Consider the following 27,610-nt stretch of genomic DNA (forward strand, 5'->3'; position numbering starts at 1 on the left):
GGGCGGTTGCTGCGGCCACAGGCGGACGGTCACCTCGACTCTGGAAACGAAGAGAAACGACCGATCGTAGGAGGGGAATGGAGGAGGCCGAGTAGGTGGGGAGGCTTCATAAATACCCAGCGGAGGCCTCAAAACCCGAATAAGAACCTATCTGGCCCGCGTTGGTAACGAACGGCCCGGTAAGAGCCGCAGGCGCCGCGTCGACAGGTTGGAGGCCCGAGATCGTGCAGCAGGGCGCATGCGCGGGAGAGGATGTAGTGAATTTCTATCCTGGACTGACATGGATGGATTTTGGAAACTCCTTTTGCAGGGGGTTAGAAGGGGAGGATTTACACACAGCAAACTCAGACCAAGAGAAATGTTTTTCTCTTCTCAATTTCCATTCTGGCCTCTTAGTAATGCATTTTTTTTAATGCAGGGTATTTGAACAGGAGAAAATATAAGACCATAAGACATAGGAGCAGAAATTAGGCCATTCGGCCCATCGAGGCTGCTCCGCCATTCAATCATTACTGATAAGTTTCTCAACCCCATTCTCCCCCCTTTTCCTCGAGTCCTAGTCTCTCCTACTAATGGAAACATCCCCACGTCCACTCTATCCAGGTCTTTCATTATTCTGTAAGAACCATAGAACACTACAGCACAGAAAACAGGCCATTCGGCCCATCTAGTCTGTGCTGAAATATTATTCCGCTAGTCCCATTGACCTGCACCTAGTCCATAACCCTCCAGACCTCTCCCATCCATGTATCTATCTAATTTATTCTTAAAACTTAAGAGTGAGCCCGCATTTACCACGTCAGATGGTAGCTCGTTCCACACTCTCACCAATCTCTGAGTGAAGAAGTTCCCCCTAAGTTTCAATCAGATTCTTCTTCATCCTTCTAAACTCCATCGAGTATAGACACAGAGTCCTCAAATGTTCCCCATATGTTAAGCCTTTCATTCCTGGGATCGTTCTCGTGAACCTCCTCTGGACCCTCTCCAGGGCCAGAACATCCTTCCTGAGATACGGGGCCCAAAATTGCTCACAGTATTCTAAATGTGGTCTGACCAGAGCCTTATAAAGCCTCAGCAGCACATCCCTGCTTTTATATTCTAGTCCTCTAGAAATAAATGCCAACATTGTATTTGCCTTCCTAACTACCGACTCAACCTGCAAATTAAACTTAAGAGAATCCTGGACTAGGACTCCCAAGTCCCTTTGCACTCCAGATTTCTGAATTCTCTCCCCATTTAGAAAATAGACTTTGCCTCTATTCTTCCTACCAAAGTGCATGACCTCACACTTCCCCACGTTGTATTCCATCTGCCACTTCTTTGCCCATTCTCCTAACCTGTCCAAATCCTTCTGCAGCCTCCCCGCCTCCTCAATATTACCTGTTCCTCCATCTATCTTTGTATCATCTGCAAACTTAGCCAGGATGCCCTCAGTTCCTTCATCTAGATCATTAATGTATAAAGTGAAAAGTTGTGGTCCCAACACTGACCCCTGTGGAACTCCAATAGTCACCAGCCGCCACTCTCTGCCTCCTGCCAGACAGCCAATCTTCTATCCATGCTAGTACCTTGCCTCTAACACCACGGGCTCTTATCTTACTGAGCAGCCTCCTGTGCGGCACCTTGTCAAAGGTCTTCTGGAAGTCCAAGTAGATAACATCCATTGGCTCTCCTTTGTCTAACCTACTCGTTACCTCCTCAAAGAATTCCAGCAGATTTGTCAGGCATGACCTCCCCTTGATGAAAGCATGCTGATTTTGCCCTATTTCACCATGCACTTCCAAGTATTCTGAAATCTCATCCTTAATAATGGACTCTAAAATCTTACCAACGACTGAGGTCAGGCTAATCAGCCTGTAATTTCCCATCTTTTGCCTCACTCCCTTCTTAAACAGGGGGGTTACATTAGCGATTTTCCAGTCCTCTGGGACCCTCCCTGACTCCAGTGATTCCTGAAAGATCACCACTAACACCACCACTATCTCTTCAGCTATCTCCTTCAGAACTCTGGGGTGTAATCCATCTGGTCCAGGTGATTTATCCACCTTCAGACCTTTCAGTTTTCCTAGCACCTTCTCCTTGGTAATGGCCACCATACTCACCTCTGCCCCCTGACTCTCTTGAACTTTGGGGATGTTACTCGTGTCTTCCACCGTGAAGACTGAGGCAAAGTACCTATTCAGTTCCTCCGCCATTTCTTTGTTCCCCACTACTACTTCTCCATCGTCATTTTCCAGCGGCCCAATGTCCACTTTTGCCTCTCTCTTACCCTTTATATATCTAAAAAAACTGTTGCAATCTTCTTTTATTTTACTGGCTAGTTTACCCTCATAGTTAATCTTCTCCCTCCTTATTTCTTTTTTAGTTGTCCTCTGTTGGTCTTTGTAGCTTCCCAATCCCCTGGTTTCCCACTGCTCTTCGCCGCATTGTATGCTTTCTCTTTAGCTTTTATGCTGTCCCTGACTTCCCTTGTCAGCCATGGTTGTCTCGTCCTCCCTTTAGTATGCTTCTTCTTCCTAGGGATGAATTTTTGCTGTGTCTCCCAAATTACTCCCAGAAACTCCTGCCATTGCTGTTCCACTGTCTTTCCTGCTTGGCTCATCTCCCAGTCAATTCTGGCCAGCTCCTCCCTCATGCCTCTGTCGTTGCCTTTATTCAACTGTAATACCGTTACATCTGATTCCAGCTTTTTCCTCTCAAATTGCAGGGTAAATTCTATCATATTATGGTCACTTCCTCCTAAGGGTTCCTTCACCTTAAGCTCCCTTATCAAATCTGCCTCATTACACATCACTAAATCTAGAATTGCCTGTTCCCTAGTGGGCTCCACCACAAGCTGCTCCAAAAAGCCATCTCATAGACATTCCACAAATTCCTTTTCTTGGGATCCACTACCAATCTGTTTTTCCCAGTCTACCTGCATATTGAAATCCCCCATGATCACTGTAACCTTGCCTTTCTTACATGCTTTTTCTATCTCCTGGTGTATCTTGTGCCCCACATCCTGACTACTGTTTGGAGGCCTGTACATAACTCCCATTATGATTTTTTTACCTTTGCGGTTCCTCAACTCTACCCACACAGATTCTACATCATCTGACCCTACGTCATTTCTTGCTATCGATTTAATTTCATTTCTTACTAACAAAACAACCCCACCCCCTCTGCCAACCTGCCTATCTTTTTGCTAGGATGTATATCCTTGGATATTTAGCGCCCAGTCCTGATCCCCCTGCAGCCATGTCTCTGTGATGTCCACCACATAATACCTGCCAATTTCAATCTGCGCCACAAGCTCATTTACCTTATTTTGTATACAACATCTTCAGTCCGGTATTTCCCATCCCCTTTCTCATTGTTGTCCCTTTATCTGATGTGCTTGAAGTTAGATTCCTAGCCCTTTCCAAACACTCTGTCCTATTTTGTGTTCTGGAGACTTTCCTTTCTTGGCTCTCCTTTCTTTTTTCATAATTTTCCATGAAGTTGAATCCACCCCCCACACGCTAACCTGCTGCTTTGTTTCCCAATAGTCATACTTCTTGGAGTTTTACCCTTCCCTTCCCCCCCACTTTCTAGTTTAAAGTCCTGTTGACCACCCTATTCACCCTTTTCGCTAGAACATTGGTCTCAGATCGGTTCAGGTGGAGACTGTTCCAACGGCACAGATCCCTCCTGTTCCAATACTGATGCCAGTGCCCCACGAAATGGAACCCCTCTTTCCCGCACCACTGCTTTAGCCATGTGTTTACTTCCCTTTTTCTCGCATCCCTATGCCAATTTGCACCTGGCTCGGGTAGTAATCCGGAGGTTATAACCCTTGAGGACCTGTTCTTTAATTTAGTTCCTAGTACCTGATAATCCCCAAACAGGTCCTCTTTCCTAGTCTTGCCTATGTTATTTGTTCCGACGTGGACCACAACTGGATCCTCCCCCTCCCTCTCCAATATCCTTTCAAGCCGGTCAGAGATGTCCCTCACCCTGGCACCGGGCAGGCAACATACCATGCGGGACTCTCGACCCTGCTTACAAAGGATGCTATCAATTCCCCTAATTATAGAACCCCCTACAACTACCACTTGTCTTTTTGCTCCCCCCTCTTGAATGGCCTCCTGTGCCACGGTGCTGTTGTCAGTGGCTCATCCTCCCTACAGCCCTGTTCCTCATCCACACAGGGAGCAAGTACCTCGTACCTGTTGGACAAGGTCAAGAGCTGAGACTCCTCTGTTCCTGAACACAGGATCCCTCTACCTGCCTCACTTGCAGTCACACCCTGCTGACCCTGACCACTGACTGAACTTGAGGTACTTAATCTACCGGGTGTGACTGCCTCCTGAAACAAAGCGTCCAGGTAACACTCCCCCTCTCAGATGTGCCGCAGCGTCCGGAGCTCGGACTCCAGCTCATCAATTCTGAGCTGGAGTTCCTCCAGCAACCAACACTTGCTGCAGATGTGGTGACTGCGGCTCGCAATGGGATCTGCCAGCTCCCACATCATACAGCTACAGCACATCACCTGCCCAGCCATCTCGACTTAGATAATTAATTTATTAATTAGCTTTGCAGTGTTTTTTTTTCAAATTTTGTGCAGATTTCCTACCAACCAATCAGGTCACAGTTTTCCTGTGATGTCACTTTTTCAGTTTTCGCTTCAGTTACTCTGTGCCCCGAGGTCACCGCTCCAGTGCTCCTCCCTCCAAGTCTGCTCCCTGGAGACAAGGCCGCAAATCCCCGAGGTAAGCTAGATTTATACTCACCGCTCCGGTGCTCCTCCCTCCGAGTCTGCTCCCAGGATTTACTCACCAATCATCTGCTTTTTCTTTAAAATCCACTTAGTGTCCCTCGCAGGTCTGGTGCACTCCTGAAGGCACTGCCTTTTCCTCTCTATCTCTCTTTTTTTTTTAGGTTTGAGGAGGAGGGAGGGATGGAAACACTACAGCAATGTAATGTTTGGGGCTATTCCGTTCTTTGACAGTGGGTCGTCCTCAATTCCCTCCTGAGTCGCGGTGTCTGTGGTGACTTGTCCCAGAATGATTCAGTCACTTCTCACCAGCGCCCTCTGTTGGATGCTCTTCCTCCTGTTGAGTGCAAGAGTCCTTCTCCTCGATTCCCTCCTGAGTCGCGGTGGCTTCTCCCAGAATGCTTCAGTCACTTCCCACCAGCGCCCTCGGGTCTGTCTGTGGAGAAATATTCAAACACCTGTGTGACTGGAAATATGGGAGAGCAATGTCATGGAGGGATTGGAAAAGAAGGATGAGAATTTTAAATTGAGTTACTGTTTAAGCAGGAGCTGGTGTAAGTCAGTGACGACAGGATGATGGACTGATGGAGTGAATGGGACTAAGTGCAGAGGACAGAGGCAGCAGAAGTTTGGATAAACCCCAGGTTATCAGGGCTGAAGGTGAGGGGCCAGCCAGGTGTGCGTTTGAATAGTCAAGGCTAGAGGTAATAAAGGAATGCATGAGTTTCAGGAGCAAATGAGCGGAGACGGGGCCAAGTCAGTGATGCCACTGAGATTGGAATGTGCACTCTTGGAGATGGTACAGACATGTGGTCAGAAGCTCAGCTGGCGGTGAAATATGAACCCCTGGTTGTGACCAGTCTGGCTTAGTCTCAGACAGTTGCCAGGGAGAGGGATGGAGTCAGTGGCTAGGGAGTGGAGTTTGTAGTGGGAACTGAAGACAATGGCTTCAGCCTTCCCAATATTTAAATAGACAAAATTTCTGTTCATCCAGTACTGGATGTCAGTCAGACAAATCAGGACGGTGTGTGACTTGGAGGGGAACTTGGAGGTGATGATGTTCACATACACCTGCTACCCTGGTCCTTCTAGGTGGTGGAGGTTGAGGGGGTTTGGTGGTTTTGACAAAGTTCTAGTTTATTTGTAGGTATATAAAATCCCTCACCTACGCAACTTCTGTTCCCACTCGTCACATAGAGCTCAGAGTCTTGTGTTGTCCCAGACCAGATGGCAGGTTCCCTTCCCTGAAGGACATTAGTTGGATTTTCATGACGGTCCAGCAGTTTTCAATGGTCGCTTTTTCCTAGTGCCTGTCACACAAATGACCAGATTCGTTCAGCTCAATTTCACAACCTGCCTTTGTGTTTTTGTGGGTTCTCTCTGACACCCTTTTTCTCCCCAATTTCACAGGGGAGGATTTGCAATCTGGAATCTTATCCAAACATCACATCAGGATCTGACAGAGTCCCCTAATTTATCGTTACCTGAATGTCATCGGATTTTAAACATGGAAGGAAAAAGCACCGTTCACAGTGGAGAGAAACCGTACACGTGTTCTGTGTGTGGGCAAGCCTTCAGCCGATCATCTAGTCTGTGGAAACACAAGCGCAGACACACTGGGGTGAGGCCGTGGAAATGTGAGGACTGTGGGAAAGGGTTCTATTACCAGTTTGAGCTGGCAAATCATCGGCGCAGTCACAGTGCGGAGAGACCATTCAACTGCTCCGTGTGCAGAAAGGGATTCATTACTTCATCCCACCTGCTGGAACACCAACGGGTTCATGCTGGGGAGAGGCCATTCACCTGCTCCGAGTGTGGGAAGGGATTCACTCAGTCATCTCAGCTGCTGACACACCAGCGAGTTCACACTGACGAGAGACCTTTTAAATGTTCAGACTGCGGGAAGTGCTATAAAAGTTCCGGGGAGCTGATGCGCCATCAACATGTTCACTCTGACGAGAGACCGTTCAGGTGCTCTCACTGCGGGGCTGGGTTCAAGGCATCATATGACCTCACTGTTCATTGGCGAATTCACACGGGGGAGAGGCCGTTCACCTGCTCCGAGTGTGGAAAGGGATTCACAACCTCATCCAACCTGCTGGAGCACCAGCGCACTCACACTGGGGAGAGGCCGTTCGCCTGCCTCGAGTGTGGGAAGAGATTTGCTCGTTCGTCCACCCTGCTAAGACACCAGCGGTTTCACACTGGGGAGAGACCTTTCATTTGCTCCGAGTGCGGGAAGGGATTCACTACCTCATCCAACCTGCTGAAACACCAGAGAGTTCACAAGTAACTACAATGATTGGATTTTTCTGTTAATCACATCCAGAACTGAAGTTTGTTCATCAGGGTCTGTTTCTGCTGATGTAAATGAATTCCAGCCCAGTTACATCTGTTAATATTGTGGATAAAAGCCAAATAAATCAGCTTTGTGTTGAACACACAATGTGTTGAGTCTTTTTAATATCTCTAAAACAAGTTAGTTCCTTTTGAAGGAGTCTCCCTCATCCCACCTCCATCAACAAGTGTGAGGAGCTCGTGGAGCTTCATTGTCACTAAGATTGAGACAATCCGATCAGCTGCCTCTGCTGCTCCCCTCCCTTCCATTAGCCCACTGGGACAAACTGTCTCTAATGTTCCTCCTTGCCGTGAGCCCTGAACCCACATCTTTCTCCAGTTTCTCCCCCATCTCCCCTCGTGCCCTCTCAGTGCTCATCGTGCCCACCTCCTGCTCCATCCGCTCTATTCCCACTAAACTGCTGATTACCCAACTTCCCCGTGTTCCCTCACGGTGTTGATAATGGCTACATCTCTTCAGGTCCTGTCCGTCTGTCCTTCAAATCCAGCATCACCACCGTCTCCTCAATAAAACCAACCCTTGACCTCACCGTCACTGCCTGATCCCCAACTTCCCTTTTCCCCTTTGAAGTCCTGAAATGTGTTAAAACTCCGAAATTTCTGTCCCTCTTTGCTAGGACCCTGTTTGAATCCCTCCAATAAGGTTTCCACTCACACTCTTACCAAAGTTACAAATGACACCCTAAACAGCAGCAGCAAACTATCTCATCCTTCCTTTCAGTCTTCAACCGGTTAACCAATCCATCTTCCCCCAATGCCTCTCCACTCTTCTCCAGACTTCACACTCTTGTTCCTTTCTTATATATATAAAATTGTAACCAGAGAATCACCTGCAGGAGCTGAGAGTATTTGATTTACATTTTCATATACTCGATAAATAATTGGGTCTCATTAAATTACGTAAGAATGCCTCGTTGTCACTGTGATATTACCTTGCAGGACAAGTCCTTCTAACTAGAGCAGCTCTTTTGGATAAGGTCATCAGACAAGAGTGAAGACGCTGCTGTCCATGACCCAAGCCCAGGAGTGGGCCAAGCATCTTGTAATTACCATTAAAATGCAATATTCAGCAGAACAAATAAGGTCATAGTGGGAAAATGTTAAAAATTAATGGCACTTAAATGTATGCAGGATTTGTAGCAGGATGGATGAATTCACAACAATTAGAAAAAATGACTATGATATGATAGATATTGGAGTAATAGAGTGTGAAAGTGACCACAGCTAAGGGATGAAAAATCAAGGCCACTTGACATTTTGGAAGGAAAGAACAGGAGGTGGAGTAGCTCTGTTAATAAAGGATGAGACCAGGACAGCAGAGAGAAATGATCTTGGTCTGGATGAGCAAAATGTAACATCAGCTTAGGTGGAGACAAGAAATTGCAAATAAGACACTGATGGAAGTGGTTATAGGCCCTTGACTGTATCTGCAATGTCGGACAGAGTATAAATCAATAAATAATGGGGGCTTGTTATAAAGGTGCTGCAATAATCATGGGAGATCTTAATTTGAATTGGACCAATAACATTGGATGAGTTCATAGAGTGTATTCGGTACTGTTTCTTAGAATAATATCTTCTGAACTAACTTGGGAACGGGATGTTTTAGACCTGATAATGTGTGATGGGACATAATAATATGGGATCCCCTAGATCAGAGTGATCATAACATAATGGAATTTCACAATCACTTTGAGGGTGAGATTTGTGGGTCGTAAACTTGTGGGCAATTACAAGGGCATGAAGACACAGTTGGCTCAAGTGGATTGGTAAAATATGTTAGAAGGTAAGACAGTGGAGAAATAGTGGCAAACATTTAAGGAAATATTTCATAATTAGCAAAAGATATATTCCATTGAGAAAGAAAGACTCTATGTCATGAAGAGATATTAATGTATATAATGTTATTGGAAATTATTTAAAACTGGACTTGTAGTAGGGTCTTTGTGAGTGTGTGTGTCCTAATTAGGTTAAAGCCAGATAGTCTGGGTACTTTGATGTGTCGTAGTTTTGAGATGTTAATTGGGTGAACAATACATTAAAAGGTAAAGAGTACATTTGCATTTTGTTGAATAAACCATTCAAAGACTGGGGGTGAAATCTTGCACCTAACTAGGAGACCTAATTTTATATTACTGTTTATATTACTAATAAAATTGGTACTATGAAAGGGGTTTTATTGTTAGGAGAGGTGGAGTTCAAAGGGCCTGGTGATACGATGAGAATTTGCATTCAAAGAGAAGGCTAGGCATATACAGAAGAGTTTTGTGTGAGGAAGTGAGAGGCATGAAAGATCTAATCCTGTAAGCCTACAACTGTGTTTGCAAAGGACCAAATTCATCAGGTAAAATGTGCTTTGCCCGGTGTCTGTTTAAGTCTATGGGTTATTGTTGCCTTGGGGAAGATTACCTGGGAGTGGTTAATTTGAGGATGTTTAAAAGTTATTATGGTGGTAAGTTGTAGATGTGTTTAATTTCTTATTAAAATTAATAAATGTTTAATTTAATTTATATAAAACACCTCTGAAGATCTGGTGGTTTCATTTCTAAATTCAGAGCTCAAACATACCAATTGAAAATATAGGCTATGACAGTTATTTAAAGTTTCCCTCTGGGATTTTAAATAACTCAGCCTTCACCAACTGCTGGGTCATAACAATCTACAAGAAGGATGCACCATCCATGGCTAACTAAAGAAGTTAAAGGTATTGAAAGAAAAGATCCTCAATGCTGTAAAGATTAGTGGTAGCCCAGAGGATTAGGAAAATTTTAGTAACCAGCAAAGGGTGACTAGAAAAATGATAAAGAGAGAGAAATTGGAATACCAGAGGAAAATTAGTAAGAAATATAAACACAGACAGTAAAAGCTTCCACAAGAAGAGTCATACAGACTCGAGATGTTGACTCTGTTTACCTCGCCACAGATGCTGCCAGACCTGCTGAGTTTTTCCAGCATTTTATGTTTTTATTTCAGATTTCCAGCATCCACAATATTTTGCGTTCAAATTTTTTAGTTTTATTCTTCTTCAGTTTGAAGAAAGAACAAAAATAAGAAAACATTTGGGCAAAGCTGAGAAAAATACCAGAGGAATTGGAAGAACAAAGATTGAAATGGGATTATGTTCATCCTTGTTCTGAAAGTGAAGTTACATAAAGTTGACACAATTGTACACATTTGAGAATATTTCTTCAGCCCCTTTTCAAGCAAGCAGAGAAGCTAACCCTTTCCAATCACAGCATGGTGACAATTTGAATGAAAGACTTTGCTTTTTAAATATTTTGCTTCATCCCATTTGCTATATTTCAAGACAAACCGTCTGAGAACAGGAAGTGTGGGAGTTATCTCCAAACTGATTGCAAAAATCTGTACTTCTGTCTCTGATCTATAAACAACATATTATGTGAGTATTAAATGGAATAGTAAAGCTCGCCCAGCACTCCTGAATAAGATAGAATAGTAATTAATGGAATGGCGTATTCAGAATTAAAGGTAGAGAAAATGACACCACCGATTGGGAAACTGAATAACTCAGCTGGGTATAGTTCAATGGAATAATTCAGTTTGATACACATGTACATCCTAGTCAAAGTCAGGAAAGTGTAGATGAGACAAGTAAATTGTGGATTTATTTTGGTGATGTTTGTGTTCTTGCCCCTGTACTTAGGAAACAAAACTGATCTTAATAGTCTGGCCACTATCCAAGGCATCAAAACCATGCAGGGGTAGATAAGCAAAAATCTTAAAGCAAGAAACCCCTTTGACATTTTGATATCACCTAGTGACTTGCATAAGTTGGCACATGCAGCATGGAATTGGGATACTGGCGTGAGTGTGCAGATGTGATCTGTTATGAGTGGTGTAATTAACGTGTATAAATGCATGGTGACCCTGCACTGAAGAACAGATCCCAGACATGCTCAATTACTTGACAACAGAAGAATATGAAGTGATTATTGTGGAAAATTGAATGAGGCAACATTTTAATTCATCAAGATGTTGACACATACTCCATAGAGAAACTGACTTTCAAACATTCAGGATAGAATTAAACACACTGATATCTAACAGAGAGGGTAAAATTAATGCGAAGAGAAATAGAATCTGGATTTAGAAAATATTCACGAGGTGGATGCAGGTGAACAGAGAGCTGGAGAATCTTTAAAGTCCGTGCATGAACTTCTGATTGAATCAGATATATTTACAACACGTCAATAATTTTGAATTGTGTGAGATGATCGGCAGATGGGAAAGATTAATCCAAATCGATAGTTATCACATTTTAGTGGAAAGGATTTGATATTTATTCTTGGTAGCACCTCAAGGGTTTGAGTTTGTGATTCTGATCTTTCTAGTAGCTTTAGTGTGTTATCTACAGTTTGTCATCAAGAAATTAAGAAAACAAACTCGTAGCTTAGAAATAGTGAGGTTAGTCAGAAATCAGTTGTGAGATGTCAATAAGAATATTTCCTTCTCAAGATTGGGAGATCTGTGAGAAATCACTGTCCAATAACTTTATAAAATATTCTGAAATGTATTGAATATTATAGAAATAACTCCCTCTCTCTCTCTCTCTTTCTCTCTCTGTGTCTTGCTTAGGAAGAAAGATTCCTGGCTTGACAAAAATAGGACAACATGTCCCAATGTTACCTCATAAGGATGGACTTGGTAGTTACAGAATGGATTTGTAATAGTGAATGAAGACAATGGTTTTGATCTTGCCAATTCTAAAAAGGAACAAATATCTGCTCACCCAGTACTGGATGTGGGATAAGCAGTTTGATAATTTAGGGACAGTGGAGGAATGGAGAGGGATGGTGGTGAGGTGGAGCTGAGAATTGTCAGTGTACATGTGAAAACTAACATGGTGCTTTTGGATGATGTTGCCTAGTGGCAGCGTGTAGATGAGGAGTAGGAGGGGCTAAGGATAGATCCTTCTTTTAGGATGGGTCAGGATGGTGGATTTAAAGGTGACAGCGACATTACCAGAAGGGAAAGCAAGAAAAGTCTGAAAATTATCAGCTAACATGGAGAAGTTGGATGGTCAGCAGTTTAGTGGGAATAGGGTCATCGGAGCAGAAGGTTTTTCTCATGGACAAGATGAGCACTGAGAGGGCATGAGAGGAGATTGAAGAGAAACTGGAGAAAGATGAGAGTTCAGAGCTTGGACATGGAGCATCTTCACAGAAAGTTGGGCTAGTGGGCCAGTGGAAGGGAGGGATGCAGCAGAGGCAGCTGATTGGATTGTCTCAATCTTAGTGACAAAGAAGCTCCATGAGCTCCTTGCACTTGCTGTTGGAAGTGAGGTTGGAGGAGACTGGAGAGGGAGAGCATTTCAAAAGGAACTAACTTCCATGGAGATATTAAAAAGACTTGACACATTGTGTGTTTTACACAAAGCTGATTTATTTGACATTTATCCAGAGTATAACTGGTTTATTAACTTCAGCAGAAACAGACCCCAATTAAGATGGTTCAGTCCCAAATGTGATTGACAGCAAAATTCAAGCATTGTAGTTACTGTAGTGAACTCAAGTTAATGTTTTGACTCTGTGTGACTCTTCTGAAGAGGAGGAGTCACACGGGCTCAAAACTTAACTCAGTTTCTCTCTCCACAGATGCTGCCTGTGATCTGAGTATTTCCAGCATTTTCTGTTTTTATTTCAGATTTCCAGGATCTGCAGTATTTTGTCTTTATACTTGTGAACTTGTTGGTGTATCAGCAGTATGAATGAACCACAAAATCCCTTCCCACACTCGGAGCGTGAGAACAGTGTACTGTGAATTCACTGGTGTACTGTGAGGTCAGAGGATTGCCTGAACCCAGACCCACAGTGAGAGCACCTCAATGGTCTTTCGTCAGTGCAAACACGTTGATGGAGCATCAGTTCCCTGAAACATTTCTAGGACTTCGCGCAGTCTGGGCATTTAAAAAGCCTCATCGGTGTGAACTCGCTGGTGTGTCTGCGGATGGGACAACTGACTGAATCCCTTTCCACACCCGGAGCAGATGAACAGTCTCTCGTCAATGTGAATACGTTGATGAGATATCAGTTCCCAATGCCTTTTAAAGCACTTCTCATACTCTGGGCATTAAAAAAGTCTATCCCCAGTGTGAATTCACTTTGTTTCAGCAGGTCAGTCGGGGACAGAAATTAAGAGATAAACATTTCTCTCGGTTTGAGTTTGCTGTGTGTAAATCCTCCCCTTGTAAAAAGGAGTTTCCAAACATCCGGTGTAAACTGGGCTCCAGGAGTTTCTAATCCGGGTTTGGAGTCCTGCATCGGGTGTTTGTGAACACTGTCAGCCCACTTTCCGGCTCTATTCCTCTCCTGCACTCGGCCCTTTCTCATCCCACTGGACTGTCAAACCCGACCGCCTTCATCCTGATCCAGCAGACGCACTGCGCAGGCTTCCCTTCCAACCGGGCGCCGCCCCCTCATTCACTGCGATTGGCTAGAGGACCCCACGGCTCTGTCCTCCAGCCCCGCCCCCTCTTCCTATTGGTCCCGAGCTGCCGTCAATCATTGTGAGCTGGGGCATGCACAGTCCGTGGAGACAGACGGGAAGAGAGCGGATTTAAAATGCGGATTTTGCAAAGACCGAGTCCGGATTCAGAGCCGAAAATAAACTCGCGAATGTAAGTATGGCCGGCGGGTGAGTTGTTAGTCTTCAGAAAGTCACGGTTTCGGCCCCAAACCCTCAATAAGGAGACATCGCCTTTGCACTAAGATAAAAGCAAAATTACTGCGGATGCTGGAAATCTGAAACAAAAACAAAAATAGCTGGAAAAACTCAGCAGGTCTGAAAGCATCTGCGGAGAGGGACACAGTCAACATTTCGAGTCCGTATGACTCTTCATCAGAACTAGAAAGGGAAATGAGGTGAAATATAAGTTGGTTATGGGGGGGAGGTGGGACAGGTGGAGCTGGATAGAGGGCCAGTGATAGGTGGCGGCAAAGAAGAGATTGCCAAAGATGTCATTGACAAAAGGACGAAGGGATGTTGGCGGTGGTGATATTTGCTAAAGCTTGTGCTAATGGTGAAATATGGCTGTGAAAGCGAGTTTTAGTAAACACCTTGTCAAACACCAGGAGAGAAATGGAAAGCAAAGAAGGTGAACAGGGCAAAAGAGACAAGCAGACATCCTGTCGGAGAGAAGAGCAGTACTTCTTCAAGGTAGGCACTCCTGGGAGAGTAGTGGCAGTCAATTAAACACTTAAGAGAAAAGCAAAATACTGCGGAAGCTGGAAATCTGAAACAAAAACAAAAATAGCTGGAAAAACTCAGCAGATCTGACAGCATCTGCCGAGAGGAATGCAGTTAACGTTTCAAGCCCATATCACTCTTCATCAGAACTAAGGAAAGATAGAAATGAGGTGAAATATCAGCTGGTTTAAGGGGTGGTGGGACAGGTGGAGCTGGATAGAGAGCCAGTGATAGGTGGCGGCAAAGAATATTTTCTTTTCCCACCTATTTCCATTATTTTTAAATGTATTTCCATCCATTGTTTTATCTCCACCTTTTAGCCTATTTCGATCCCTTCCTCCCCGCCACCCCAACTAGGGCCATCTGTCACTTGTTCATCCTTTCTACCCTTAATGTCACCATTAGCTAATATCACCACCTGTCCCACCCACTTAAACAGCTTATATTTCACCTCATTTCTATTTTGAGTCCATATGACTCTTCATCAGAACTAAGGAAATAGAGAAATGAGGTGAAATATAAGCTGGTAGAAGGGGGGGCGGGGGTGGAACAGGTAGCGCTGGATAGGGGGCCAGTGATAGGTGAAGGCAAAGGAGAGATTGCCAAAGGTGTCATAGACAAAAGGACAAAGGGGTGTTGACGGTGGTGATATTATCTAAAGGATGTGCTAATGGTGACATTAAGGGTAGAAAGCAGGACGAGCAAGGTACAGATAGCCCTAGTGGGGGTGGGGGGGGGGAAGGGATCGTAAAAGGCGGAGATAAAACAATGGATGGAAATACATTTAAAAATAATGGAAATAGGTGGGAAAAGAAAATATTCTTTGCTGCCACCTATCACTGACCCTCTATCCGGCTCCACCTGTCCCACCCCCCCTTAAACCAGCTGATATTTCACCTCATTTCTATTTCTCCTTAGTTCTGATGAAGGGTCATACGGACTCGAAACGTTAACTGTTTCCTCTCCGCAGATGCTGTCAGACCTGCTGAGTTTTTCTAGCTATTTTTATTTTTGTTTCGCCTTTGCACTTGTTCTGGAGAAAAGGCCCGAGTTAACAGCCTATGTGGAGTAATGCGCATGCGCAGCACCCATCTTTTTGGCCGCAATGTCGAGATGGGCGCATGCGTGATCTCCATCTTTATAGCCGCAATGTCGAGATGGGCGCATGCGCGACCTCCATTTTGAAAGCCGCAATGTCGGGATGGGCGCGTGCGCGATCTCCATCTTTATCACCGTAATGTCGAGACGGGCGCATGCGCGATCTCCATCTTAAAAGCCGCAATATCGAGATGGGCGCATGCGCGACCGCCATCCTCACGGGGACAATGAACAACAGGGTCCGAGGGAGACACTCGTAAAATGTGTGTTCAGCGGGAGTTTAAGATCAGCAACAAGAGAATTGTAAACCCATAGTCACTCAGTAGTACAGAATTTAAGTAATGCTGAAAAGAGACATGCTGTTTAAGCTTTTCCTGTTGCACTCATCCGGACGGATGCAAGAAAACCAAATTTCAAAGCAAACAACAATTTATACTGCATGAGGAAAGGGCAATGACTGGTTGGCCAGTCGACTCTGATTGATCAAGGCGTCGGCATGGAGAATTCACCAGGGAGCCATCATCCTCCCCATGCTTTTGTTTATTTCAAAAATATTGCCATGCCTGGCCATGATTCTTCTACCTGCACAGGACAGGTCCCCATGGATGAGTGTATGTAGCATCTGGCAAGTGTAAGTGAGCCACATTATGAACCTGACTGATACTCTTTGAAATTTGGTGTTGCGTCCTGGTGATTACAGGATGAAAAGTTTTGACAGAATGTCTCTTTTATCAGCAATACTCAAGTGTCTTAAAGGAGGAAAGTGTGGTAGACAGCGGGAGAGGTGCAGGGAGAGACTTTCAGAGTTTGGGCGAGGTCACCAATGTTGGTGCGATTAAAATGGATGATGCACAAGAATCCAGAATTAGAGCAGTGCAAATAACTCATAGGGTTCTGAGGCTGGAGGCAATTGCTGAGATAAGGGATGGGCGAGGCCTTGGAGCGATTTGAAAACAAGGATGAGAATTTTAAAATCAAGTTGCCGCTCAACTGGGAGCCAAGGCAGGTCAGGAAGCAGATGGGTGATAGTGGAACAGGACTTGCTAGGAATGAAGACATGGACAGCAGATCTTTGGATGGCTTCAGGTTTATAGAGGGTAAAATGTGAGAAACTAGCAAGGAATGTGTTGCAGTAGTCGAGTCTGGAGGCAACAACAGCAGGGATGAGCAGCAGATGCACTTAGATGGGTGAGGTCGGGTGATGTTACGGAGGTGGAAACAGGCCATCTTAGTGATGGCACAGATTTGAGGTCAGAAGCTTATCTCGAGATCAAATGTAACACTGAGGTTGTGAACACAGTGGCTTAATCTCGGCCTGTTCCCAGGAAGAAGGATGGAATTGGTATCTCGGAAATGGAGATTGGAGCAGGGACTGAAAACAGTGTCATCGGTCTTCTCAGTGTTTAATTGGAGTTAATTAGTCATCAGAAAGAGAAGCAGTAACCAGAATGGGCCATGAGACTGATCTCAGGTTTAACTTAGTTAGAGAGGGAGAGAAGGAAGGAAGGAAACCCTGGGAGGCTTGGAGAAACCACCTCCATGATCGCTCATTAAATTTCCACACAGGAAGTTTTGGACGCAAGGTTAACGTCTGCCAATCTGTATGGTCGGTCAGGGGGTTTCAGATTAATGTTTTGTCACGAGTAATGGCTGAAGAGAATGATCAAACATATTGTCACCTCCAGTTGTCAAAATTTGTTAAAAAGATACATAAAGAATTGTCCAAAACTCTGTTTGGATTTCAGCACAGGGAGGAGGGAGAGTGTGTGGGGCGGGGATTTGCAGCTTTGGGGGAACAAGGGAAGAAAAAATGTACCACAGAAATTAGAATTTTCTGTTTTGAATTTCCATCCTGTTCTTACAGTACAGTGATGACTTTTGTAAACTCCTTTTACAGGGTCTTAGAAGGGGAGGATTTACAGACGCAGAACTCAAACCAAACATCACATCAAGATTTGACAGAGTCACTCGATTCATCAGGACCTGAATGTCCTCATCTTTGAATCTGGGAGAAATGTTTGTCTGTTCTGTCTGTGGGGAAAGATTTCAAACATCAGTGTGACTGGAAAGGCACCGAGACACACACACACACACCTGAGTGAAAGTGTTTCCAGTGCACTGACTGTGGAAAGAGCTTCAACCAGTTACACAGCCTGAAAAAAACATCACGCCGTTCACAGCAGGGAGAGACCGGACACGTGTTCTCTGTGTGGACGAGGCTTCAGCTGATCATCCCACCTGGAGAGACACAGGGACACCCGCACCATGGAGAAACCATGGAAATGTGAGGACTGTGGGAAGGGATTCAATTACCCATCCCAGCTGGAAAAGCATCGACGCAGTCACACCAGGGAGAGGCCGTTCACCTGCTCCGAGTGTGGGAAGGGATTCACTCAGTCAGCCAACCTGCAAACACACCAGCGAATTCACCGTGAGGAGAAACAGTTCACCTGCTCCGAGTGTGGGAAGGGATTCACTCAGTCAGCTGACCTGCTAACACACCAGCGGGTTCACACTGGGGAGAGACCGTTCACCTGCTCCGAGTGTGGGAAGGGATTCACTCAGTCAGCCAATCTGCGAACACACCAGCGAGTTCACACTGGGGAGAGGCCGTTCACCTGCACTGAGTGTGGGAAGGGATTCACTCAGCTGTTCAGCCTGCTGAGACACCAGCGGGTTCACACTGGGGAGAGGCCGTTCACCTGCACCGAGTGTGGGAAGGGATTCACTCAGTCATCCGACATGCTGAGACACCAGCGAGTTCACAGTGGGGACAGACCGTTCACCTGCTCTGAGTGTGGGAAGAGATTCACTCAGTCATCCCAACTGCTGAGACACCAGCGGTTTCACACGGGGGAGAGGCCGTTCACCTGCTCCAAGTGTGGGAAGGGATTCACTCAGCTGCCCAGCCTGCTGAGACACCAGCGGTTTCCAGCTTGTGAGAGACCATTCAGCTGCTCCGAGTGTGGGAAGGAATTCACTCACTCAGCCAACCTGCGTACACACCAGCGAATTCACACTGGGGAGAGACCATTCACCTGCTCCGAGTGTGGGAAGGGATTCACTCAGTCGTCCGACCTGCTGTGTCACCAGCGAGTTCACACCGGGGAGAGACCGTTCACCTGCTCCAAGTGTGGTAAGCAATTCACTCAGCTATCCAGCCTGCAGGTACACCAGCGGTTTCACACTGGGGAGAGGCTGTTCACCTGCTCCGAGTGTGGGAGGGGATTCACTCGGTCATCCCACCTGCTGATACATCAGCGGTTTCACACTGGGGAGAGACCATTCACCTGCTCCAAATGTGGGAAGGGATTCGCTCAGTCAGCCAACCTGCGAGCACACCAGCGAATTCACACTGGAGAAAGACCGTTCACCTGCTCTGAGTGTGGGAAGGGATTCACTCAGTCATCCCACCTGCGAACACACCAGCAAGTTCACACTGGAGAGAGGCTGTTCACCTGCTCCGAGTGTGGAAAGGGATTCACTCAGTCATCTGACCTGTTGAGACACCAGCGGTTTCACACTGGGGAGAGGCCGTTCACCTGCTCTGAGTGTGGGAAGGGATTCACTCGGTCATCCCATCTGCTGAAACACCAGCGGGGTCACACTGGAGAGAGGCCGTTCACCTGCTCCGAGTGTGGGAAGGGATTCACTCAGTCATCTGACCTGCTGAAACACCAACGGGTTCACACTGGGGAGAGGCCGTTCACCTGCTCCGAGTGTGAGAAGGGGTTCACTCAGTCATCCGATCTGCTGAGACACCGACGGGTTCACACTGGGGAGAGGCCGTTCACCTGCTCCGAGTGTGGGAAGGGATTCACTCAGTCAGCCAACCTGCGAACACACCAGCGGCTTCACACTGGAGAGAGACCGTTCACCTGCTCTGAGTGTGGGAAGGGATTCACTCAGTCTTCTGACCTGCTGAGACACCAGCAGGTTCACGCTGAATCACAGAATCTCAAAATTGTTACGGTGCGGAAAGAGGCCATTCGGCCCATCGTGTCTGCAGGGGCTCTCTAAATGAGTATCATGACTTCGTGCCCTTCTCCTGCCTTTTCCTCTTACCCATGCACATAATTTCTATTCAAATAACCATCCAATGCCCTCTTGAAAGCCTCGATTGAACCTACCTCCACCACACTTCCAGGCTGTGCATTCCAGACCTGAACCACTGGCTGTGTGAAAAAGTTTTTTCCCCGCATCACATTTGCTTCTTTTGCAAATCACTTCAAATCTGTTGCTTCTCCCTCTCGAACCCTTAATGAACGGGAACAGTTTCTCCCAATCTACTCTAACCAGCCCCCTCATGATTCTGAACACCTCCATCTAATCTCTTCTTAGCCTCCGCCTCCTCTCCCAGGAGAAAAATCTAACCTTACACTCCAGCGAGGATTGAACTTACAACCCCTGGTGTACAAGACCACTGAGCCATGGAACCAACTGGTGAAAAATCGTCACTCCCTGACCAGGAATCAAACCCAGGCCGCAGCAGTGAAAGCACCGAATCCTAACCACCAGACCACCTAGGAGAGAGGATCTTCACCTGCTCCGAGTGAGGGAAGAGATTCACTCAGTCATCCCAACTGCTGAGACACCAGCGAGTTCACACTGGAGAGAGGCTGTTCACCTGCTCTGAGTGTGGGAAGAGATTCACTCAGTTATCCAGCCTGCTGAGACACCAGCGGTTTCAAGCTGTGGAGAGGCCATTCACCTGCTCCGAGTGTGGGAAGGGATTCACTCAGTCATCCCACCTGCGAACACACCAGCAAGTTCACACTGGAGAGAGGCTGTTTACCTGTTCTGAGTGTGATAAGGGATTCACTCAGTCATCCCAACTGCTGAGACACCAGCAAGTTCACAGGTGACTCCAGAGGTTGAGTTCTGCTGTTATCGCTGTTGTTAATCACATCTAGGGCTGAATCATGTTCCTTTTGATAATCAGGGTTTGTTTCTGCTGATGTTAATAACCCCTGTCACAAAAACAGAAAATGCTAGAAAAACTCAGCAGGTCTAACAGCATCTGTGGAGAGAAAAAGAGTTAACGTTTCGAGTCCGTATGACTCTTCTTCAGTCGTACGGACTCAAAGCGTTAACTCTGTCTTCCTCTCCACAGATGCTGTCAGACCTGCTGAATTTTGCTTTTATCTTAATAAGCCCTGTAACTGGGCTGGAGTTTAATATTCTGGATCTATAGCTGATTGTGTTCTTGGGACTGCAGTGGACAGAGAGGTTCCACAAATATCCCCATCCTCAATGATGGGGGAGCCCAGCACATCAGCATGAAGCATCTGTAGCAATAATCAGCCAGAAATGCTGAGCAGATGATCCATCTCGGCCTCCTCTGGAGGCCCCCAGGATCACAGACGCTTGTCTTCAGCCAATTCGATTCACTCCATGTAATGTCAAGAAACAGTTGAAGGCATAAGATATAGCAAAGGCTATGGTCCCTGACAATATTCCAGCTATTAGTAGTAAAGACTTGTGCTCCAGAACTTGCCGTGCCCCTAGCCAAGCTGCTCCAGTACAGCTGCAACACTGGCATCTACCCGCCAATGTGAAAAATTGCCCAGGTATGTCCTACACACAAGCAGAATAAATCCAACCCAGCCAATTACTGCCCCATCGGTCTATTCTCCATCATCAGTGTCGTGATGGAAGGCAACATCAATAATGCTATCAAGCGGCACTTAACCTGCTCATCGACGCTCAGTTTGGGTTCCGCCAGGGTTACTCAGCTGCTGACCTCATTACAGCCTTGGTTCAAACATGGACAAAAGAGCTGAATTCCAGAGATGAGGTGAGAGTGACTGGCCTTGACATCAATGCAGCATTTGACCTAGTGTGGCATCAAGGAGACCTAGCAAAACTGGAGTCAATGGAATCATGGGGAAAACTCTACACTGGTTGGAGTCATACCTAGCACAAAGGGATATGATTGTGGTTGTTGGAGGTCAATCATCTCAGCTCCAGGGCATCACTGTAGGAGTTCCTCAGGGTAGTGTCCTCGGCCCAGCCCAGCTGCTTTATCAATGGCCTTCCTTCCATCATAAGGTCAGAAGTGGGGATGTTCATTGATGATTGTACAATGTTCAGCACCATTCGCGACTCCTCTGATACTGAAGAAGTCCATGTCCACATGCAGCAAGACCTGGACAATATCCAGGCTTGGGCTGACAAGTGGCAAGTGCCAGCCAATGACCATCTTCCACAAGAGAGAGAGTCTAACCTTCGCCCCTTGCCATTCATCGACATTACCATCACTGAATCTCTCACTATCAACATCCTGGGGGGGGTTACCATTGACCAGAAACTGAACTGGACTAGCCAGATAAATACTGTGTCTACAAGACCAGGTCAGAGGCTAGGAATCCTGCGACGAGTAACTCACCTCCTGACTCCCCAAAGCCTGTCCACCATCTACAAGGCACAAGTCAGGTGTGTGATGGGATGCACCCCACTTGCCTGGATGAGTGCAGCTCCCACAACACTCAAGAAGCTCGACACCATCCAGGACAAAGCAGTCTGCTTGATTGGCGCCCTATCCACAACATTGACTCCCTGCACTACCGACACACAGTAGCAGCCAGTGTGTTCCATCTTCAAGATGCACTGCAGGAACTTACCAAGGCTCCTTATACTGTACCTTCCAAACAAAGAACAAAGAAAAGTACAGCACAGGAACAGGCCCTTTCGGCCCTCCAAGCCTGCGCCGATCATATTGCCTGTCAAACTAAAACATTTTGCACTTCCGGGGTCCATATCCCTCTGTTCCCATCCTATTCATGTATTTGTCAAGCTGCCTCTTAAACACCACTATCGTACCTGCTTCCACCACCTCCTCTGGCAGCAAATTCCAGACACTCACGATCCATGACCACTACCACCTAGAAGGACAAGGGCAGCAGATAGATGGGAGCGCCACCACCTGGACGTTCACCTCCAAGCCACACACCATCCTGACTTGGGAAATATATCGGCCGTTCCTTCACTGTCACTGGGTCAAAATCCTGGGACTCCCTCCCTAACAGCACCTTAGGTGTAACTACACCCCATGGGGGCTGCAGCGGTTCAAGAAGGCAGCTCACCACCACCTTCACCTAGCCAGCGACACTGACATTCCGTGAACAGACAAAATAAAATCTCCTTCTCAGACATTTCCAGTTCTAAAAATACCATCCACACGAAAGTTTGACTCTGTCCTCGTTCCACTGATTATGGCCGACTATTTAGTTTATGTTATGATCAGGCCGGTAATGATAATGAAAACAGAAAGTGCTGGAAGCTCTCAGCAGGTTTGGCAGCGTCTGTGGAGGGAATGACAGAGCTAACGTTTTGAGTCTTGGTTGAATTGGTCATTGGCTGCTCGTTACAACATTTACACGTCATCGACACTGGGAACGGAAAGAAGAAAGTGAAAGCACCGAAATCTAACCAGTGGCCCACCACGCTGCTTCTCGGGCAGACTCAGCTGAAAGGTTGGTGGTTTAAGTCCACCTAGGGTCAAGTAGAGACCCTCTCTTCCTGCTTCTACTTGTATTACCGACATAGAGTCAGAGTTATACAGCACAGTAACAGGCCCTTCGGCCCATCGTGCCCATGCCAGTCATCAAGCACCAATCTACTCTAATCCCATTTTCCAGCACTCGGCCCGTAGCCCTGTATGCTGTGGCATTTCAAGTGCCCATCTAAATACTTCTTAAATGCTGTGAGGGTTCCTGCCTCTACCACCTCCACAGGCAGTTTGTTCCAGATTCCAACCACCCTCTGGGTGAAAAACATTTCCTTAAATCCCCTCTAAAACTCCTGCCCCTTACCTTAAATCGATGCCGCCTGGTTATTGACACCTCCACTAAGGGGAAAAGTTCCTTCCTATCTATGCCCCTCATAATTTTGTATACCTCTATCAGGTCCCCCCTCAGCCTTCTCTGCTCTAAGGAAAACTTATCCAGTCTCTCTTCATAGCTGAAACGCTCCAGCCCAGGCAACACCCTGGTGAATCTCCTCTGCACCCTCTCCAGTGCAATCCAGACATAGTTCTGCTTTATGTCCTTTGGCTACGAGGAAATATTTTCCAAACTTTGCCAGCCCAGCTGTTATTCAGCAAGTCCCCACACAAATAGATTTATGAATATTCATTTCAAATAATCCTGAAAAAAAATGATCGAACATGCACAACATCCAATCCTATTAGAAATATATGGGTTCAAAGCAACTAATAGAAATTGATTCTCTCATTGCACATACAGAACTGGAAGACACCATCACACCGAGTCTGATTAAATGTTGCTCAGTGAAAATTTCAATCTTCCTCTGCTGTGTCACATATGGACACACACAGAAAGGGTCAATCTTCTCCGGCAACTTTTCAACCTGTTGTTATTCTCTGTGAGGATATATAAAGTAAGTGGAAAAAACTGAAACCTTTGTCTTGAGTGGGATCAGCTCTGAATTAGAACATAACAAATAGGAGCAGGAATGGAACCATTTTTCCCCTCGAACCTTTCATAGTATTAGGGAAACAGCGCCAAGGTTACACCACAGGCCCATGCCATAGGAACAGGAGGAAGCCATTCAGCCCTTTGACCCTGTTCTGCCATTCAATAAGATCATGGCTGATCTGGTTGTGGTGTCAACTCCACTTTCCTGTCTCCCCCACGCGCCCCCCACCCCCATAATCCTTGACTCCCTTGCCTCTCAAAAATCTGTCTAATTCTGCCTTGAATAAATTCAATGACCCAGCCTCCACTGCTTTCTGGGGAAAATAATTCCACAGACTAATGGCCCTCCGAGAGAAAAGAAATCTCCTCATCTCAGTCTGAAAAGGGAGACCCTCTTACTCTTCTGGAAACTTAATTCACCTGGTCCCCTTTTCCCCGGTGACCTGCATTTTCTGTCCAATTCTCTTTTGAAATCCGCGATTAAATCTGCCTCCCCCACACTCTCAGGTAGTGCATTCCAGATCCTAACCACTTGCTGTGTAACAGAGAAACCCCTTTGGAATTGTACAGTTTATTTGATGTTGTATCTCCTCATTCTTCCAGGCAAAATGAATCACTTCACATTTCCCGATATTAAATTTCAGCTGCCACTTGCCCGCCCAAATGGATTTATTGAAGAGCCCGAAAGGAGAACCGACTCAAACTGGGAACGAAAGAGTGAGAGTGAAAGAGGAAGAGAAGTGACGGGTTTTGTAGATCCCAGGGGAAAGAGACTCCAGGATCAGTTCATTGTGACAGTTCACACAGCAACAAGAAAACAACATTCCCTGATGACGGCCAAACCCGGACGGGAGGAGTAGGAGCGCCGAATAATAGCACAGAAGATTCGTTCAGCCAATAACAGCATCGAGTGTGTTAGACATGAACATGAATGAACAGTGAGGTGAAATAGTACCACAAGCTGCGGATGTACAACTTCCAATTTCCAAAACCCACCAACCTCATCGATGCGGCTCCTCTGAAACTTTCAAGGCAAATATTGATCCTTTATAAGGTGCCGTTCCCAGAACTATACACAGTCCTCCAGGTGTGATCTAACCAGGGCTTTGTATAGCTGTAGCAAACCTTTCCCTCTTTTCTATAACAGCCTCCGTAACAGGTTATACAGCAAGGGGGATTCGATTGGATATATCGACTGAGAAAAATGAAGAGATGCTTGATCAGAATTAACTTTGTTTAAAATTTTAAATTGAAATCACCAGTATTTTTTTTAAATTCAAAAATAGAAAAGAATCCCCAATCCAACTATTCGTGTCATTTGGTCAAGGAAACTTTGTTAACACTGAAGAAATTAGCAGGTTGGACACTGCAGAAGCTCCTGCTCATCTTTCAATATTGTTTATTCTGAACTGATGAGTTTTTACAAAGGAATTGGACAATAACTTGAGAGGGAGAGAATCAGGGTTCTGGAGAGAGAGAAGGCAAATTAAGAAGCTCTTTGGAAAAACCTTAGACACAGAAACGATGGGTGGAAGGGCCTCTAATGCTGCTGTGTATTTGCTGATGACATTGTTGATCAGTCTGTCTCCAGCATTCCTAATGAGAACAGCTGAATTCCATTTCTTCAAAACAAAGACCCAAAGTGCTGCTGCATGACATCACCGTTTAACATTATCTGGACAGGTGCCTTCGCAGTTGAGGATACAAGTAATGTCCAAGAAATAACTGTAAATCAGCAAATGGAAAGGAGGGGAGGTAATCAAGAAAATTACAATCACAGGGAAGCGGTACTGAGAAAACTGCTGGAGCTGCGGTCTGCCAAGTCCCGGGTCCTGGTGGACTTCATCCTAGGGTCTTAAAGGAGGTGGCTGGTGAGACATATGATGCCTTGGTTTTAATTTTCCAAAATTCTCCAGATTCCGGGAATGTTCCACGAGATTAAAAATAACGAATGTAATTCTGTTCAAAAAGGGAGGCAGACAGAAAGCAGGAGACTACAGGGCAGTTAGCTTAACATTTGTCATAGGGAAAATGTTAGACACTACTATTAATGACGTTCTAGCTGGACTCTTAGAAAAATACAAGGTAACCAGGCAGACTGAACATGGGTTTTGTGAAAGGGAAATCATGCTTAACCATTTCTTGGAGTTCTTTGAATAACATGTGCTGTGGATAATGGGGAACCAGCGGATATACTCAGATTTCCAAGAGGCATTTGATAATGTGCCAAAGCAAAGATTATAGCAGAAAATAAAAGTTCATGGTGTAGGGGGTAGCATTTTGGCATGGGTAGAAGATTGGAAACAGAGAATAGGCACAAATGGGTCATTTTCTGGTTGGCAGGATGTGACGAGTGGTGTGCCACAGGGATCAGTGCTGGGGCCTCAACTGTTTGCAATTTATATAAATGACTTGGATTAAGGGGCTGAAAGAATGGTTGCTAAATTTGATGGCAGCACAAAGATACATGGGAAAGTAAGTTTGGAGAGGACATAAGGAGGCTACAAAGGGACATAGATAGGTTAATTGAATGGGCAAAGATCTGGAAAATGAAGTAAAATGTGGGAAATTGTGTATTTTGGCAGGAAGGATAAAAATAAAGCAAATTAGCTAAATTGAGATTGCAGAGCTCTGAGATGCAGAGGATCTGGTGCCCCAGTGCATTAATCTCAAAAGGTTAGGGTGCAGATACTGCAAATCATCACAAAAGCTAATAAAATGTTATTGTTTTGTGAGGAGAATTGAATGCAAAAGTAGAGAGGTTATGCTCCAGTTATTAATGGCATTGGTGCACTGGGCACAGGAGTACCGTGTACAGTATTGGTCTCCTAATTTAAGGAAGGATGTAAATGTATTGGAAGCAGTTCACAGAAGTTTACTGAACTAATACCTGGAATGCGGATATTGTCTTCTGAGGAAAGGTTGGACAGGATAGGCTTGTATCCACTGGAGTTTAGAAGAGTAAGAGGCGACTTGATTGAAACATATAAGATCCTGAGGGGTCTGTGAGGGTGGATGTGGAGAGGATGTTTCCTCTTGGTGGGAGAATCTAGAACTAAGGGTCACTGTTTAAAAATAAGGGATCGCCCATTTAAGACAGAGATCAGGAGAATTTTTTTCCCTCAAAGGGTCATGAGTCTGTGGAACTCTCTCAGAAGGCGGTGGAAGCAGAGTCTTTGAATATTTTGAAGGCAGATTTTTGATAAGCAGAGAGGTTATCTGGGCATAGATGGGAATGTGGAGTTGAGGTTACAGTCAGATCAGCCATGATCTTGTTGAATGGTGGAGCAGGCTCTATGGGCCGAGTGGCCAACTCCTGCTCCTAATTCGAATGTAACCTGTGTTAGAGATATTAAAAAGACTCGGCACACCATGTGTTCAACATGAAGCTAATTTATTTCACTTTCATCCACAATATCAGACCCTATAACCGGACAGGAGTTTATTAACATCAGAAACAGACTCCAATGAAAACAGTTCAGTCCTGGATGTGCTTAACACAAAACTCAATCAGTGTAGTTACATGTGAACTCACTGCTGTGTGAGCAAGTGGGACGAATGAGTGAATCCCTTCCCACACTTGGATCAGGTGAATGGCCTCTCCCCAGTGTGGACTCACTGGTGTCTAGTGAGGTCAGATGTTTGCATGAAACCAATCCCAAGTGAGAGCACCTGAACGGTCCCTCGTCAATGTGAATGTGTTGATGGAACATCAGTTCCTGGGAACATTTGTAGAATTTCCCGCACTCTGGGCATTTAAAAGATCTCTCGC

The 27,610-nt window shown here is 45.6% G+C and overlaps 6 protein-coding genes across 9 annotated transcripts in view; 4 read left to right on the forward strand and 2 right to left on the reverse strand.

The window, feature by feature from the left end:
* Positions 1-19,996, forward strand: LOC144697465 (uncharacterized). Of its 3 annotated transcripts, XM_078569440.1 has the most exons (3): positions 1-179; positions 6,149-7,027; positions 17,653-19,996. In XM_078569440.1, exons 2-3 carry the CDS (start codon positions 6,246-6,248, stop codon positions 19,418-19,420), a joined length of 2,550 nt encoding a protein of 849 aa, XP_078425566.1. In that variant the 5' UTR covers positions 1-179; positions 6,149-6,245; the 3' UTR covers positions 19,421-19,996. The 3 variants fall into 3 exon arrangements, with proteins under 3 accessions (XP_078425566.1, XP_078425564.1, XP_078425563.1); XM_078569438.1 differs by lacking the exons at positions 1-179; positions 6,149-7,027 and adding an exon at positions 13,630-13,750 and having other exon boundaries at positions 17,298-19,966; XM_078569437.1 differs by lacking the exons at positions 1-179; positions 6,149-7,027 and adding an exon at positions 15,676-16,031 and having other exon boundaries at positions 17,298-19,966.
* LOC144697491 (uncharacterized) overlaps positions 1-27,610 on the reverse strand; it is a 1,380,819-nt gene that overhangs the window by 402,194 nt on the left and 951,015 nt on the right. The window lies entirely within an intron of this gene.
* The window catches only part of LOC144698473 (uncharacterized), an 88,151-nt gene that overhangs the window by 18,839 nt on the left and 41,702 nt on the right, over positions 1-27,610 (forward strand). The gene's annotated exons all lie outside the window — the stretch shown is intronic.
* LOC144697517 (uncharacterized) overlaps positions 1-27,610 on the forward strand; it is a 213,017-nt gene that overhangs the window by 18,062 nt on the left and 167,345 nt on the right. The window lies entirely within an intron of this gene.
* On the forward strand, positions 19,831-25,728 carry LOC144698475 (uncharacterized). Its single transcript, XM_078570415.1, has 3 exons — positions 19,831-19,843; positions 19,958-20,261; positions 24,483-25,728. The coding sequence occupies exons 1-3, from the start codon at positions 19,831-19,833 to the stop codon at positions 24,580-24,582; spliced, it is 417 nt and encodes a 138-aa protein (XP_078426541.1). The 3' UTR covers positions 24,583-25,728.
* The window catches only part of LOC144698476 (uncharacterized), a 35,861-nt gene continuing 33,471 nt past the window's right edge, over positions 25,221-27,610 (reverse strand). The window contains 1 exon segment of the mRNA XM_078570416.1: positions 25,221-27,608. Within this exon segment, the coding sequence (XP_078426542.1) occupies positions 27,345-27,608 (264 nt within the window). The 3' untranslated portion in view covers positions 25,221-27,344.

Source organism: Cetorhinus maximus, chromosome 23, assembly GCF_964194155.1.
Source record: "Cetorhinus maximus chromosome 23, sCetMax3.hap1.1, whole genome shotgun sequence".
Lineage (NCBI taxonomy): Eukaryota > Metazoa > Chordata > Chondrichthyes > Lamniformes > Cetorhinidae > Cetorhinus > Cetorhinus maximus.